Source organism: Cryptomeria japonica, chromosome 7 (assembly GCF_030272615.1).
Source record: "Cryptomeria japonica chromosome 7, Sugi_1.0, whole genome shotgun sequence".
NCBI classification, from domain to species: domain Eukaryota; kingdom Viridiplantae; phylum Streptophyta; class Pinopsida; order Cupressales; family Cupressaceae; genus Cryptomeria; species Cryptomeria japonica.
In genome coordinates, this window is record NC_081411.1 from 573,878,342 (window position 1) to 573,894,688 (window position 16,347).

At 36.4% G+C, this 16,347-nt stretch overlaps 1 protein-coding gene across 1 annotated transcript; it reads right to left on the bottom strand.

Annotated features, from left to right (window-relative positions):
- Positions 1 to 4,606: 4,606 nt before the first annotated feature.
- LOC131073083 (uncharacterized) lies at positions 4,607 to 15,053 on the bottom strand. The gene is made up of 6 exons (XM_059208795.1): positions 14,940 to 15,053; positions 7,074 to 7,176; positions 5,660 to 5,799; positions 5,356 to 5,542; positions 4,913 to 5,175; positions 4,607 to 4,822 (listed from the first exon to the last, which is right to left on the bottom strand). The coding sequence occupies exons 1-6, from the start codon at positions 15,051 to 15,053 to the stop codon at positions 4,607 to 4,609; spliced, it is 1,023 nt and encodes a 340-aa protein (XP_059064778.1).
- Between the last annotated feature and the right edge of the window lie 1,294 nt (positions 15,054 to 16,347).

Here is a 16,347-nt window from a genome sequence, read left to right on the forward strand (position 1 = left end):
TTGAAATAAATTATCTTACCGACTTAGGAGGTGCTTGTATATTGCATTCCTGCAAAACATCGTTAGTGTGCAAAGTAGAACAAATATGATGAAAAATATCATAGTGCATGGAAAATTCAATATGCATCCTACAAAAACACGTGGTTCATACATGATTAATCTTAATATAAAAAGGTTTTTCCATTTCAAAAAATCTTTGAGAAATTCTTATTTGAGGAAACTTTTCAAGGAATCTTTCATAAAATTTTGTTTGAGTCATATCCAAATAGTGTTGGCATGTGGATCACAATTTTTAAACTCGATTCGCCTTCTAACAACATCTCTTTGGTTGGGCGAAACTCTTGTGTTGTCATGCCAAAAAAATTCAATTAATGTTCTTAGTGCATCAATAACAACCTTGTTTTTGCGTGGTAGTCTACCCGAGAATGCCCAAAGAGAATTATTGTTAGGTTCCTCTATTTTTTCTCGCCTTTTTAATTATTTACTTATTGTTGTTCTACTAAAGTTTAATGACTTACTTTTTTTGCTTATCAAACTATCTTTTTTATATTTTCTTGCTCATTATGGTTGATGTAATGACACGTCGAGTGATAGTAGAATCTTTAGTACGTGATTTTGAACCAATAGCTTGATATGCATCAAATAGATTTCTCACAATAGTTCTTTCGTTGTTACTTTCAAATGATCTTAGCCCTAGACTTTTCATTGTCTCTCTAAAATTCAAAATTTTAATCATTTGAACAATTAATTGACATCTTGCGGTTTGATTTATATTTTCAAAATAGTTTTACCATATTCTTTTAACCATTCTCCTACAAGTTCATTCATTCATTTTATTGGGCATTGGCTTCAATATATTCTCATCAATGTCAATTAGATAATTTGGTTTCCTACGAATGATTCTAGGAGGTGTTAACATCGGTGCATTATGTACATTCAATTCATCAAATAGAGCAGGTGTATGTTCATCATTTAATTGATTATTCAATGTGGTCTATTTTTCAATTGCATTAGGTTCATACAGTAAATCAAATGTCTCATCTTCAATTGCATTAGGTGCATTATGTTTGTTTGGTAAATCAAATTGAGATGTTGAGGATGACATACCTTCTTCTCCCATTGTTCTTATGTCACGTAATTTCTTCATACGCTGCATTTGTCTTTCCTTTTCAGCCTCTCGTTGTTCCATGTTCCTCACTTGTTCTTTCCCATGGTTGATATCAATTGTTGTAAATAGAATCATATTACATATATATGTAAACAAAACTTCATAAACAAACAAATAACCATAAATATGCATCTTATCATTATTTTTTTGAATCAAAACTATTAAACAATCACAATAATATTGACAAAACTAATAAGAATAACAATTCAATTATTTGAAATCATGCAAAAACAAAAAAATTCATTTACTTCTATGTATAAAACAGTGATATAAGTGCAGACACAGTTGCAGTGGAGCCTTCAACGACCTCAAAAACTTCTTTTGAGGCCATTGAGGCTCTTGGGAAAATAAAACTATGTCCAAGTACTACTTACGCGATATATTAATAACCACGTACGCGTTGTTAGTCCCTAAAATGTTGGCAAGCCCAATAGTATTTTTTTTCACCCTGTACATACTTAGAACTCATAATTAGTGTGTACAAGCTCCTACGCCTTAAAAATGTTATGGCAGGGCAGCGAACTAATAGGCTCAGTACCCTGTACACGCTATTTGTAGTAAAGAAAAAATGAAAGAAAAGGGAGGGAGGTAGAGGGAGAGGGCGAGAGAGAGAGAGAGAGAGAGAGAGAGAGAGAGAGAGACAATACACATACACACACATATGTGTGTATATATATACTTAATATATTATATATTATTATATACATATATATTATATACACATATATATTATATATTATATATAAATTATATATTATATGTATATATACATATTATATATTATATATAAATTATATATTATATGTATATATACATATTATATATACAATATCATATTATACAGACTCCCAAATTTTAAACAAAAGTACCCCGTACACGCTTCTTCTACCATAGGTACCTCGTACGCGCTTCTTATACCATAGGTACCCCATACACACTTTTGACTATTTAGGCTTGGAAACAGGCCTGGATGATAAAGCTATAGGTTGGAAGTTTGATTTCCCTCCATTTCCCTCCTTTTTGACATGTTTTATTTTATCAAATTGGTTTCTTGACTTTGTCATCATCGGGTTTATACTTCATCAAGTGGGTATTTCTAAAATTGTCACCATATTTTCATCCATCTTCTGAGCTTTCTAACCATATCATTTTTTTAAAACTTGAACAACAATAACATATTATTATTGAATTTCTTTTACCAGTGTCTCCATAGTTCTCACAGACATACGTGTGCCATTTTTTAATAACTTTTGATATACTTATCCAAATTTAAAAAACGTTATATATTATTGTAGTGCACTTGATTCTTTACAATTTAAAAAAATAAATTGTATTTTCTTTTTTTTTTGTGCAAGTTATGCTTCACGCACGAATAGGTACCTAATTTTTAGGATGTGCTCGATTGGAAAAATCATAAAAGAAAAATACTCAAAAAAAATTATGAAAAAATACACATCTTCTAGTGGTCACTCTTAACTATCTTTATGCCAAAGAATTTGTCAAAATACTAAATCTGACTATGACTTTTTTGATGCGCACGTCATACACTATGTGGAAACCTGGAAAGGGAAAAACCACGGTGGGATTGGAACCCACAATATTCATATACTGTGATCATGAGTACATAAATATTATAAAAGGGGAATGCACTTGCATTTAGACACATATCCTAGAACCAAAGTTTCAAATACAATATGGAAGTCCCACTGACTTACAGATCATTTACAATGATAACTACAATGATTGAACTCTAAAATAGCATCAAACAATGCCTGGATGAGTTCTGGTTAAGTGCAAAAAGTCTGACTGTAACCACTCTGCAACTCTGTCCCATTCTTCTTCTCAGTCAGCTACCAGATCAAGAGTGGGCACATGAAACTATGCCAAATAGGTTTATCAATCACCACTCTCTCATATCATACCTCAAACAGATCTTCTACATCAGTCATATATATCTACAATCACGAAATAAAACATTCATCAAATTGACCATCCATATTATGCAATGTAACGTGTAACCAAGTGTCAACTTAGACCGGATCTCTAAAACATATGCGGATCAACCAAATGATGTCAAAATGATTTCTACATGTCAGCCCTATCATCCCATGCACGAATCTGACCACCACAATCACTGCAAAGATTCTAGACCAAAAGTGCTCTGCTTATCCTGAGATACTAGTGACAGATTACCGGATCACTCCCTCTGCTGGTTAACAAAATCCATAACAACCGGATAGGATTTCCATGAAGATTTTCCATCAATGACAACCCTAATCCATTATCCATGCATTAGCATCCACCTGATGAGTGTCAATTGCCAACAATCTCCCCCTTTGGTATGGATGGCAATACTCATGAAAAATGACTAAGTGATGAGTCAACCTGTATACTAGATCAAAATTAATGAGACTCCACCTTAGAACAAAAACTGATATATTTTTCACTCTACTCTCCCCCTTTGACAACAATGCCAAAGTTGGGGTGTTGCACAAAATTTATATTATATACATACTTAAAGATATCTAAAAAAAGAGTCTTCAAAAATCCTAAGTGTGTATCCCACCCATTCTTCAAGTTGTCCAAAATTGTAATGAAAGCACTGAAAACATAAGCATATATTTCCACATCTTTCAATTCTGTCGAAACTGGTTGTACCATTGTCTTCATGCAATCTACTTTGTTTCTCAGCATGGTGTCCATCTGGGGGGCAATAAGGTTTCAGAGTTCACCAACCCACCTCAGTATCTATCATGTTCTGTATTTAGGCTTGAGATTTGATCAATTAGAGCCATCATTTGTCCTTCTATACTATTGGTAAGGGCTACATTGGAGTCAGACGACTGAGATATACTATCAAGCTTTCCCTGGCAAACACTGATCTTCTTGTCTATATTTGATGTGAATTTAGGCAATATAAGACATGACTTATATATCTTTCCTCCTTCACTCAATGCCTCAGAGATTGTCTGTAGTCCTTTATTCAATCTGACCTTGTCATCTTCAATCATCTTCCAAAAAGTCTGTATACACACCTCCTTGAATTTGTCCAATACTCGCTTGGTGGTTGCCTTTTCCAATGATTCAAAATTAGTACTGATATTGTTGATCAACTGTAACAACCTATCGGAGGTGTTAGAGTTTGGATCTAATTGTAGTTTCGGTACCACCTTTTGCAAAACACTTACAAACATCTCAATAAACTTTTTGTCCTCACTCTCAGACTTAACCAAGTTCTGACTAGCTTGAGCCTAGACTACTGCAACAACCATCGACCTTTCAGCCAAAGACATCTGTCCCATGTCAAGAGGTCCATCAAAATTGATGGAGATTTGAGTTAAAATCCTTTTTCCTTTGTCCTTTGGTGTGTCAATTGCCATGATTACCAGGACATCATCAATTTTTTTGCTTTCCCTTATTCACCTCTTCACCCTTATCCTATACCTTGTCCTTCTCAGACTCCTCTTTTCCTTCAACCTTTGCACTGGTGTCACCACTTGGTGCAGTAACATCTTTTGGTGTCTCTTTGGCTTCTTCAACTTTCCCTTCCACCATCTTTGGGTTGCCCTTGTCAGCCTGAGGATTTTGACTGTCCTTTGCATCAAGGGTTATATTGGCCCAAACTTCCGGATCTGCCTTTGTCTGAGTTTCACCCTGCAGATTACTAGGAGCACCTGCCTATACTTTTGGAGGGGAAGTATCTTCCTTCTGAGAGACATCATCAAACTTGGGGTTGATTGGAACCTGATTATTCTTTAAGAACCTTTTCCACATCTCTTCAATTTCTTTTATGACTTCCTCAACCCTGCCAATCATAATCTTGTTTACTCCTTTTTTTCTTATGAATTCCTTATTGTTGGCTTGCTCCACGAGTCTATCAACTTCTTCTTGTGAAATACAAGCACTGATATTGATCAATTCATGTTCGTTCATTTCTTTATGTACTCGGCTTGCATTTAGCCTTCTAGCATCAAGAATATTATATAGATCTTTTGGAATGCTACGTTCTAACTCAATTAATGATTTGCTGAAGTTATGCAAATAGAACACAACAACTTCCTCAATTTCCCTCTAATCATTCTCATCAAGATTTTCATAGTATGCACTAATATTCTTGAGATTACCATCAATAACTATTTCATCAATCAATTATTTTGTAGTCAATTGGGAAATGATGGTATATTTACCTTCCACCTTGTCAGATTCAAGTTCTTCATCAAGCTCTGTCCTTAGCTTTCTTCCTCTTTTTGGCCTATCGGTTAGAGCAGGTTCTGATTTTGACTTCTTGCTTTGTTGTGCACCACTAGACTGTGATTTCCTAACCACTATGACAAATTCTCCTTTCTTCTTTTCTTTCTCAGCTTCCTCGTCTGACTATGTCTTAGATTCAATAGGAGATACAATGACATAAGTTCTTTTTAGTTTAAGCTTCTTTTTCAGTACTGCTTTGCTGGATGAGCTTTGAGTTGTTGAATGAGGAGATGGCCTCACCGAAGTAGGAGAAGACTTAGTCTCCTTAGGCTTTGTCTTGGAGGGAATCGGTTCAGTATTAGGCTTCTTTGATTTCTCCTCTACTTCCATCTGAGCCTTCTTCTCCTTGGATTTCTTGATAGCTTCTCTAGTAAACCCATCTGTTCAGCCATAGCCTCAACCATTTTTGTTACCTTTCTTTTTCTTTCGGGCTAAGTGAACTTCTTATGCAATTCCATATCTTTTTCTTTGTATGTAGCAAATTTTGGTTCTCAAGTGTCAACCGGTTTGCTCAAAAGATGTTGAGCATAGCCTTCAAGAGTTTAAGAATAAACCTCATAGCCCATTGGCATTATCCATACTATCCTTGGCTCTACTACCTTTGTATGGCATTGGTCCTTATCGACCATGAAACAGATAGTGTCAGCATATTTGTCCACTATTTCCTTAGGGATCCTTTCCCTATTCTTCATTCTGCCTTGGAAAGTTTTGAAGAAACTCCATAGGACTGTTGTTTGATTCCTCTTTATTTCCCAAACTTTGCAAACCTTGTTTGATCTGAGTGGCTACTGGCAAGTCAAATGTCCATTGGACCCTGCCTATTCTGGGGATTTCATTCATGAAGTATAGTGCAACACAGATAATTAATGAACTGAATTTGAAAGCATGCTTCTTGTTTGATTTGATTTTCTTCAAATTTCTTAGGAGATCTTCAAGAAGAACTATGCACAAGTCATATTGCATATCTTCTTTCACCATCTGATAGGTTGCATATATTGCAGTATCAGAGACCGAATTCAATCTGCTAGATTGATAAACTTTGTACCCAATAATCATTGATGCAAATTTTACATCATGCTCTGAGATATCATCAATTGTCATTGACCTGTTGTCATATTGAGCACCGGTTAGTTTTGTGATGGTTGGTTTTGTTACCTTCCTCAAATTAGGTTTTCCACCAGTTTGGTGCAGACATGTGACTGCATGTATGGCCTGCTTGGTTATCTTATAAGGTCTATCTAGCCATATGAATTCATCATAAACACGGATCAAAATGTATCTTACCCATTCATCCTCATCAAACATCAGAAAGTGAACAAATTGCATGAAACCCTTCTTCTATAATTGTGCATATTTCAGTTTGGGGTTTCCAACTTCATCCATTATGTGCTCAGTATACAAGGTTAAAATATCCTTACTTCCGGTTTCCTCAATTTTACAGTGAATGCATGCCCTAACATTGTCAACATGAAGAACTCTGTATGGCATAGATGAAAAAGAACCATTGGGATCATCCTCAATAGATTTAAATAAATGTCTTTTAAATTGCAGCCTTGCACGCTCAAAAGTTTATACTACCAAAGGTGTATCAACAAAAGAAGATGCCATTTCAAGAAATTTAGGGTTCAAAGGATGAACACGCTTCAGTAAATACCTTTTTCTCCTGTCGGATGCATAAGAACTTCTTGTCGAATCACCTCAAGCCTTCTAATCGCCTTGAAACTAGGTTTGCTCCACTCTGCAGCTTCAACTCTCCGCTTGCAATGTGAGAAATGATTCATACTTTTCCCTTTATAACTATGCAAACCCTAACTTTAAGTTGATATAAATGCAATTATAAAGTTCAACTAGATGTCCTGTTCAACATAATCCAGTCCACTGGATTCCAATATTGGTATGATGAATTTTGGATAATTATCTCCAAGCATCTATAATCAACCTTGATCGATCACAAACCTCTTTAGGGGGTTCTGCAGGATTTTGCATGACGATGCCACCCCCTAAGGCCAAATGCCTTAGTTACTGGATGAAGATCCTGCACTGAACTCAGGTGCAGATCCACTGGTTGCCTTGGATTCATCTTTATTGACCCACACCTTCTCATGCTTGTTCTTGATCTCTTCTACCTTTGCCTTGCCTTTTTCATCAGCTTTGTTCTTGTTTACCAAAGCATTCTTATTCATATTCTTGCTTCTACAATACTTCACAGTGTGACTGGTTTTGCTGCATGCACAACAAACAACATTTCTCTACATAGGTCTGAAATTCATTTGATTTGGTCTCATCCTGCATTGGTTAGAGATATGTCCAAACATCCCACAAGCATAACATCTATTATTATAAAAATTATTCATTACTGTTCTGCACATGTTTGACTTGTGACCAAAATTATTGCATATGAAACACTAATCGGTAAAGGTAGGACCATTGTTCATATTATTCACCCTATTTCTGCATTGATTTGCCATATGACCAAATTTATTGAAAGTAAAACATCTAGCATTGAACTTATAGGCATTAGGTTGTCTTACCAGAGTATTCTTTCTCTTCTAATGATTAGGCTTCGCATTCCTCTGTCAAGAACCAGAGGATTATCCTTTCTCATATCCAAGTCCTCTCATATTTTTTCCATGTCTCTGACTATCCAACATCTCATCCAGCCTTGCTGAGCTAACATTAAATTTGTCTTTATATTCTTTTATAGTAGCAAGTTCTTCTCTTAGGTCAACAATCTGTCTTTCAAGTTCTTGACCATCATTCCCTGATTGTGTCAACTCAAGCTTCAAATGATCATTCTCATAGGTAAGCCTAAAGCATTCATCTAATCTATCTTTCAATGATTTAGTCAAAACTTTTTTCACTCTTCTTACGATCTTCAATCTCCTTAGTCAACTTCATCACAATGGATTGCATCTCATTCTTCAATACAACATAAGTGTTGACTTGATCTTTCAAATCATTAATGAAGTCTTCAGTTGCACTTAAGTTTCTCTTTAAGGAACTTATTTCATTTCTTGCTGCATCAAGATCCTAAAGTTCCACACAAAGTTGTCTCTGCAAACCAGAGTTCATTGATTCAATCTCTCGGACCTTCCTCAAGTGGTTAGGCTTCCTCGAAGGAACTAGGATTTGATACCAATTGTTGGAATCAAGGAACACTAAGAGGGGGGGTGAATCAATATTCTACCAGTAAATAAATTTTCAAACTTATTCGCAGACCATCGGAAGTAAATTCAAGAAATTAAAATGCAGGAACACAAGATAATCAATCACAAAATCATAACACCAGGATTTTTTATGTGGAAACCTGGAAAGGGAAAAACCACGGTGGGATTGGAACCCACAATATTCATATACTGTGATCATGAGTACATAAATATTATAAAAGGGGAATGCACTTGCATTCAAACACATATCCTAGAACCAAAGTTTCAAATACAATATGGAAGTCCACTGACTTATAGATCATTTACAATGATAACTACAATGATTGAATTCCAAAATAGCATCAAACAATGCCTAGATGAGTTCTGGTTAAGTGCAAAAATTCTGACTATAACCACTCTGCAACTCTATCCTATTCTTCTTCTCAGTCAGCTACCGGATCAAGAGTGCACACGTGAAACTATGCCAAATAGGTTTCTCGATCACCACTCGCTCATATCATACCTCAAAAAGATCTTCTACATCGGTCAAATATATCCACAATCACAAAATAAAACATTAATCAAATCGACCATCCATATTATGCAATGTAATGTGTAACCAAGTGTCAGCTTAGATCGGATCTCTAAAACATATGTGGATCAACCAAATGATGTCAAAATGATTTCTACATGTTAGCCCTATCATCCCATTCATGAATCTGACCACCGCAATCATCGTAAAGATTCTGGACCAAAAGTGCTCTGCTTATCCTGAGATACCAATGACAGATTACCAGATCACTCCCTCTGTCAGTTACCAAAATCCATAACAACCGGATAGGATTTCCATGAAGAGTTTCCATCAATGACAACCCTAATCCATTATCCATGCATTAGTATCCACTGGATGAGTGTCAATTTCCAACAAACATGAGGACTCGAAGCTAATAAAAATTATAGAAGTCAACTATAACCTTGAAGGGGAAAACAATTTGCTCAAAGAGCAAGTGTATACACCTAAAAATGGTTTGAAGATAATTCTAAAAATGGTCTAAAATTAATTAATTAAATAAGAAATTATTTAATTAATCCCCCTTCGTAATTTAATTAAATTCATTAGGCAATTTGATTCAATTCTCCCTTTCATCTACTTATTAATAAATCTAAGGATTTATTCATTAAGTTCATTCCATAGTCCCCTTTGATTAATTAATTCAAATTAATAAATCTTCCCCCCATTTCAATCAATTCTTCTAATCCCCTAATTAATTAAAACAAATCAATTTATGAGTTGTTGAAAATTAATTAGTCTTTCCCTATTATTTTAATTTTTAAATTTCAAATTAGCCACATGCCTCCTAACTTCTAACCACCTAACCTAACCATCCCTTTAACCTAACCCATTCCACCTTACCTTGGGTTTAACCAACCCTATCCTATCTTGCACAATCTAACCTCCTTATCCCAACTTCCTATGGTGTGGATATTCTTCCCTTAAGACACGTGGCACTTTGGCCACATGTCTCCTCTCTTGGACACTCACCCTTTTACAAGCAAGGCTTCTTGACACTTGTCACCACAGAGATGATAAGTGTACCTTCCTCCAACCTCTTCTCCAACCTCCTCCAATTTCACCTTTGATATTTTCAAACTCAATCTTGACCATTGATTCCTGCCACCTCACCCCTGCTTTTGGAAATCCTATAAATATCCCCCATTTTGGATCACAAAGGATCCCATCTCATTATCAATTTAGGCATTATTACTATAGGCATATCATTTGAGCATTTTTGTTATAGGAAATTGCATCTTAGATTTAGCTTAATTTGATCATTTTCTAGCATAATTATTGAATCATGTAGCTCAATCAATCTCTTTTCTAACTTAATTACATCATCATCATAGCTTAATCATGCATATCATTAGCTTAATTAGTCTCTTAGATCAATCTAGCATTATCAATCTCATCTTTGTATATCATTATCATTTCAAATCCTCCATCTAGGTGTAGTCAAGTCACTGGGATTGCTTATCCAGATCTGAGAGCAAATCCATACTCGCATCTCTTAGGAGGCAATAGGTCACTTTGTCATGGTTAATCTTTCATTTGCTTCTTATTTGCTAACCATGCTTGTAATGATCTATTGAGTGTTTGTGTTGTAGCTACAGGTATGACACTTCACAGGCACGACATTTTGGCACCCATCGCGGGGCCGAAAATCTCATTTTTGGCCTCTTAGCATCATCAAATTTCCAATCTACCAAGTTTTTGGCCGGTTCTGATTCAAAGTTTTGTACGAGTTCCCTTTCTGCCTTGTATGAGTTCCTTTGTGTCCTCGTATGAGTAGTTGAGAATTGTTGTACGATCAGGTGAGAATTGTCATACAAAATTATGTTTCTTTGTTTTCAAAACAGATTACATTTTAGGGTTTTCATGCTTCAATTTGATTATTACTAATGCTAACCCTAGCCTGTTTGTGAGTTTTTCGACAGCCTAACTAGTTTTTGTAGGATGATTGTCAAATATTACGCTAGTCAAAGATTCATTTCATCCAAAAATCATGACTACTAATGTATCTATTTTGCAGGTTGCCTAGGAGGACTCAACCAAACTTTATGTCTTCTTTAAATTTTCTAGGCACACTTGTTTTTGCTAATGGAAATGAACAAACATGCCTTATGTGTTTTGATGATAGGCGAGTATGCTCTCACCTTTCTTAGGTGATCAGAAAGCCAGACTCATCCTTTTCTTTCAATAGTGCATATCTTTAGTGGGCCTGCCCTCCCATGGAGCCTATAAGTCCAAAGCCATTAAGGTCGATGAGAGGGGAATGACCCAAGTGGGAATGGCTAACGCTAAGTACTCCAACCCACTATAAAATAAATGTGATTTGATGAAAATCAAGTCAACGATAGTGCTCAAGAATAGCTCTCCTCCATACCTTTGGGTATATCAAACCTTGGTTTTCAAGGTTGGGAGACCTCTTAATTGAGTTTATACCTTGACGCGCCGAACAAATCGCTTACTAGTTCCAATTAAGATTAGAAGCTACCAGATTCACCTCTGAAAGGGGGATAATCTTTGTGAAAGAGAGATAGTAACTCTCCCAAGACACTTGCCATATCGTGCCCCCATTAGCGTTTGGAGTCAGATAATACGACGTTGAGAATCCATTGTGTGAGACTCAAAGGTCATATTCTGATTAGCTATTGAGTGTGTACCTAAGTTTGCAAGGAAAGGTTTTCTCTCTCAGCCAACTTCCTTAGGTAGCGTACTGTGCTTGAGGTCACTTATCATATAAAGTGTTTGCTGTGTCTTCGTCTCGAAAACAAAAAATCAGACATCTAAAAAATCGGAAAACAGAAGCAAAACATCAAACTTCATTTATCAAAAAGCTATCCAAACAAAGTTTTTGTCTTTGTTCTATCCTCTGTTGTATGATTTTGTTAGTTTATCGTACGAGGCATCTAGTTTATCATCCGGTCCAGTGAGAATTGTCGTACAAGCTAGTTTAGCAGAAATTTTTATGTCATCTTTCATCGTCTGGCCCAGTGAGAATTGTCGTACGAGTCATCTTAGTAGAGAATTTTGTGTCATCATTTGTCGTCTGGTTCTGTGAGAAAGCTCGTACAAGTTTATGTCTTTTGTCGTGCGAAATTTTTGGTTTGTCGTATGAGCCTGTATAAATTGTTGTTCAGGGTTTTATAATCCGTTGTACGAATTTATGTCTCTGTTTGTCCAGAACTGTCTTCTTGCATGTCTTTTTCGGATTGGTCATATTTGCTTGGTCAGTTTACAATGAGGATAAGCAACTGTTATCTGTCATTTTGTGCTTAGATTGTCTTCTTGGTTCGCTTGGTCAGGTTATCATCTATCAAATCGGACTCTAGAAATAGACACCTCAAGATTTTCAAGTATTCGCCTTCAACAAGTTCAAGATCTAACATCTCAAAGTGCATTATCACCCTCTTTGATAAACTGATCACTCAAAACATAGTTTCTCATTACGATCTATCATCCTCTATTACAAAACTACAATGTCTGGTCAGGACAATCTTGTCCCACGTTGTAAGATATATCGTTCCTATTGGACTTGGTTTTTATCAAAATCATCATCATTGCACTCCAAAACCGAAGGTCGAAAAACTTGCAAACTTTTAAACACTTGAATCATCTTTTCGTGTCATATCACTCTATCACATTTACATTGACAATTGATCACTTATCAAAATAAATTTTGGGACAATCGAATCCTAGCACAATATCTAACGCACATATATGTCCATTTTAACTAGGGCGTAGAGATGAAAGATTACAAAAACAGAAATAGAAACATTCGAAATAGTTGAAAATCATATCAACATGGCATACCAAAGCAAAATACAAGAAGAAGACATAAAAAGCCAACATATTAGAGCAATCAAATAAGTCCAAAATCAAAATCCAACTATGTCAAAATCTCACAAGGATTCAAATACATCTCCAAAGAGAGGCGACTCTTTTATGCAACTCTTAAAGAGATCCCTAAAGGATTTTGCTAAAGAAGATCAAAATCGTGCACCTGTGTCTAGCAATGGTTCATCCCCCCATAAGAAAATTGACTCTCCAAAGGCATCTATTCCTACACCTCTTGAAAACTTGCAAGAATCTTCCATAGCATCCTCACCAAACAATATACCCATCAAACCTATTTCAGAGGATCTTATTCAAAGCTCGTCTCCTTCATATCCAAGCATTGATTCCTTGCAACATCCCCATAACGCTCCCTTGCAAATTGAAGTCCTCATTCATATAACACTTGTTAAACGTGTCCTAATAGATGGAGGAGCTGGCTTAAATATTTTCTCTTTGAGTCTTATCCATGCTCTAGGTTATTCTGAAGATGCAGTTGATCCCCCAAAAAAGATAAAAATCAAAGCATATGATGAAGAAGAGCATTCCTCTAAAGGAATTGTGGTATTACCCATCAGAGTGGGACCTTTGCAAAAAGACACAGCATGCCAAGTTCTAGACTTGGACTTACCATACAATATACTCTTGGGAAGACCATGGATACATGACATACAGGCTATTCCATCAACATGTCATCAATGCCTGAAATTTTCATAGAATGTGCAGGAAATCACGATCTCAGCAGACTCTGTTGGTGTAAATAATTATTCATCTTGGATATTATTACACCTTACTTAAGTTTACTTATGAAATGCATTTCATAGTAGTTTGGGTATGAGACACTTGGGTGTTTGTGCCACATTGGGATAGTGTGTGTAGGATAATTTCCACCTTTTGTGGACTTATCTTGTTGTTACATTCCACATTCAGTTGGTGATCCACCTCATGTGGAATATTATATTGTTTCTCCTACCTACCCACACCTATTTCCTACCTACCCTTGGTTCTTATTGAGCCACATGTCATGTTTGTGTGCTCACATATCCATATAGCCTTGCCTATATAAGTAGGCTCATATTCATTGTATGTAACGATTGATGATCCAATTGATCAGTATTTTCATCTTGATAGAATACAGTTTATTTCTATCATCTATTTTGTCTCTCTATTGTATTTTTCATTGAGCCCTTGATCTTGGCAAAATCTCACATGGTATCAGAGCCTATAGGGCTTCATTGATTAGTCTTTTGGAGACATTTTGGAGGCTTCAATTTTCAGATTTGGGGATCTTCATTTTTTGGGGGCGTCATACAACGATTTGGACATCACGGTTGAGTCCAGGAGGCCGTTTCCATGAATTTTTGGTATAAAGTTGGCCTATTTTGGTGAGAGAAAAATTTTCACCAATTTTGCTATATTTGTATGGATTTCGTAATTAAAAATTATTTTTTCTGCAAAAAAATATATATTTCCACAAAAAAAAATTCGGAAATTTTTTGAAAAAAATAAAAATAATTTTTTTGAAAAAGCGATAAGTGAAATTTTTTTTTAAAAAAAAACTAATTTTTTTTTTTGGGGGGGGTTCACAGACCCCTCCTGTGATCTCCATACCCTACATGTGTTGCAGGTTCTACAAGTTGTCCGGTTGCCCATACACTCCACCAAGCCACTGTATCTCCTCCAGCTCCCACTTGTTTCTCCCGGTTGGCCCCTGCAGATCCTCTCGACACCTACCCCCTTGACAACCTCATCGGTTCTCTGCCGCCTCCAGGCCCGGCCACATAGCAGCTGACCGTCACAACCACCAGCAACTCCTGACCACTACTGCCATGGCCCGACCTCGATGCCTCCCACCATCGTCGGCCCTCTGACAAGAGATCCTGCCACTGACTGGTACCCACCCACCGGTTCGGGCCCGTTGTCCTCCGCCATGTGGATACCCTCTGCCTCGTCAGCAAACAACACCGACACATATGCCCACCTCAGCAAACACGTCAGCCTGCCACTGTACCTCTGCCACGTAGCTTGCACAGTCATCCGTCTGTACTGTACGGATGCCACGTAGGCAGGGAGGTGAAGTTTTGGCAACCGCCATATGACCGTCAAATTTAACTTTGTTGTTTGTTGACGTCATCATTTTTAAGAAATTTTTGCAGGCCCCTCTCATTGAGCATTTTAGTTTTGCAGTTCAACTTTGGAAGGCCATATCTTGCTCAATTTTGCTCCTTTTTTGGTGCAATTTTTTTTTCTTAAATGGGCTAGAATTTTGTGCTCTTCGAAGTGGTGGAAGAATTTTCTGATTTTGATGGATGAATTTTTCATAAATTATAGATTTTCATGACTGTACCTGTCTAATCCCCGATTTTGTAACTTCATTTGGGGTCATACAACCTCCTTTTCAAGTGCCATTTTTTTTAAAGTGCATAATTTTTCATCTACTTTCATAATCTGCCATTTGTTTGCAGTGATTTTGAGTTCAAATTGTACTTTCAGTATTTGGCCATTCTTGGCATATTTGGTACTTGTATTTTGTTTGGATCTCAGTTTAGATCACTAGTAGTATTTGTTGAAGTCTCTTATATCTCATTTTGAGAAGTTGTAAATTGAAATCAAAAGTCCACTTTGTCTTGTTTTGCAAGTGGCCCATTGTATACGCACTAAGTATAAAGTGCCAAATCACCATTTTGGGGGGGGTTTCTTGATTGAGTATTTTGGGGGGGTGTCTTGTGTGATTGTGCCTCTCTCTATCTTGTGTTTTTTCATTTTGGTGCTATGGATTCTCCTAAATTTCCACTTTTAACTCCTCATAATTATGCATCATGGAAGATTAAGGCATGGAGTAAACTAATGGAAAACAGACTCATTCATTATGTAAATGAAACTATAACAACACCACCTGATCCTAAGGTTGATCCTAAGGCTGATCCTAATGCTCAAATTGAATGGCTTACTAAGAATGCTATGGCACTTGGAACTCTTAGAAAGTATGTATCAGATGACCTCATTTTTCACATTGCTAAGTGTACAACAATTAAAGAGGCTTGCGATATTTTTCAAAAATTGTATGGTCAAGTTGATGAGATTAAGGGCTACAAGCTTGATAGTGAACTTACAACTTTGGATCCCAAGGATTTTGATACAATCCAAGATTATGTCACAAAAGCAAATGAGCTAAGAGCAAAGCTAAAGGATTGTGGAATTGACAAAAAGGATGCTCAATTGGTTTATAACTTGTTGGACAAGCTTCCTTCAGAGTATGCAGCCTTTGTATCTAGCTTTCACACCCATAGGTTAGCTCAAGGTTCCTCATACACTTCTCCCTCATTTGATTCATTCACAGAGATGTTGATACTTAAGCAATCTAAGTTGACCACGATGGGGATTCTCAA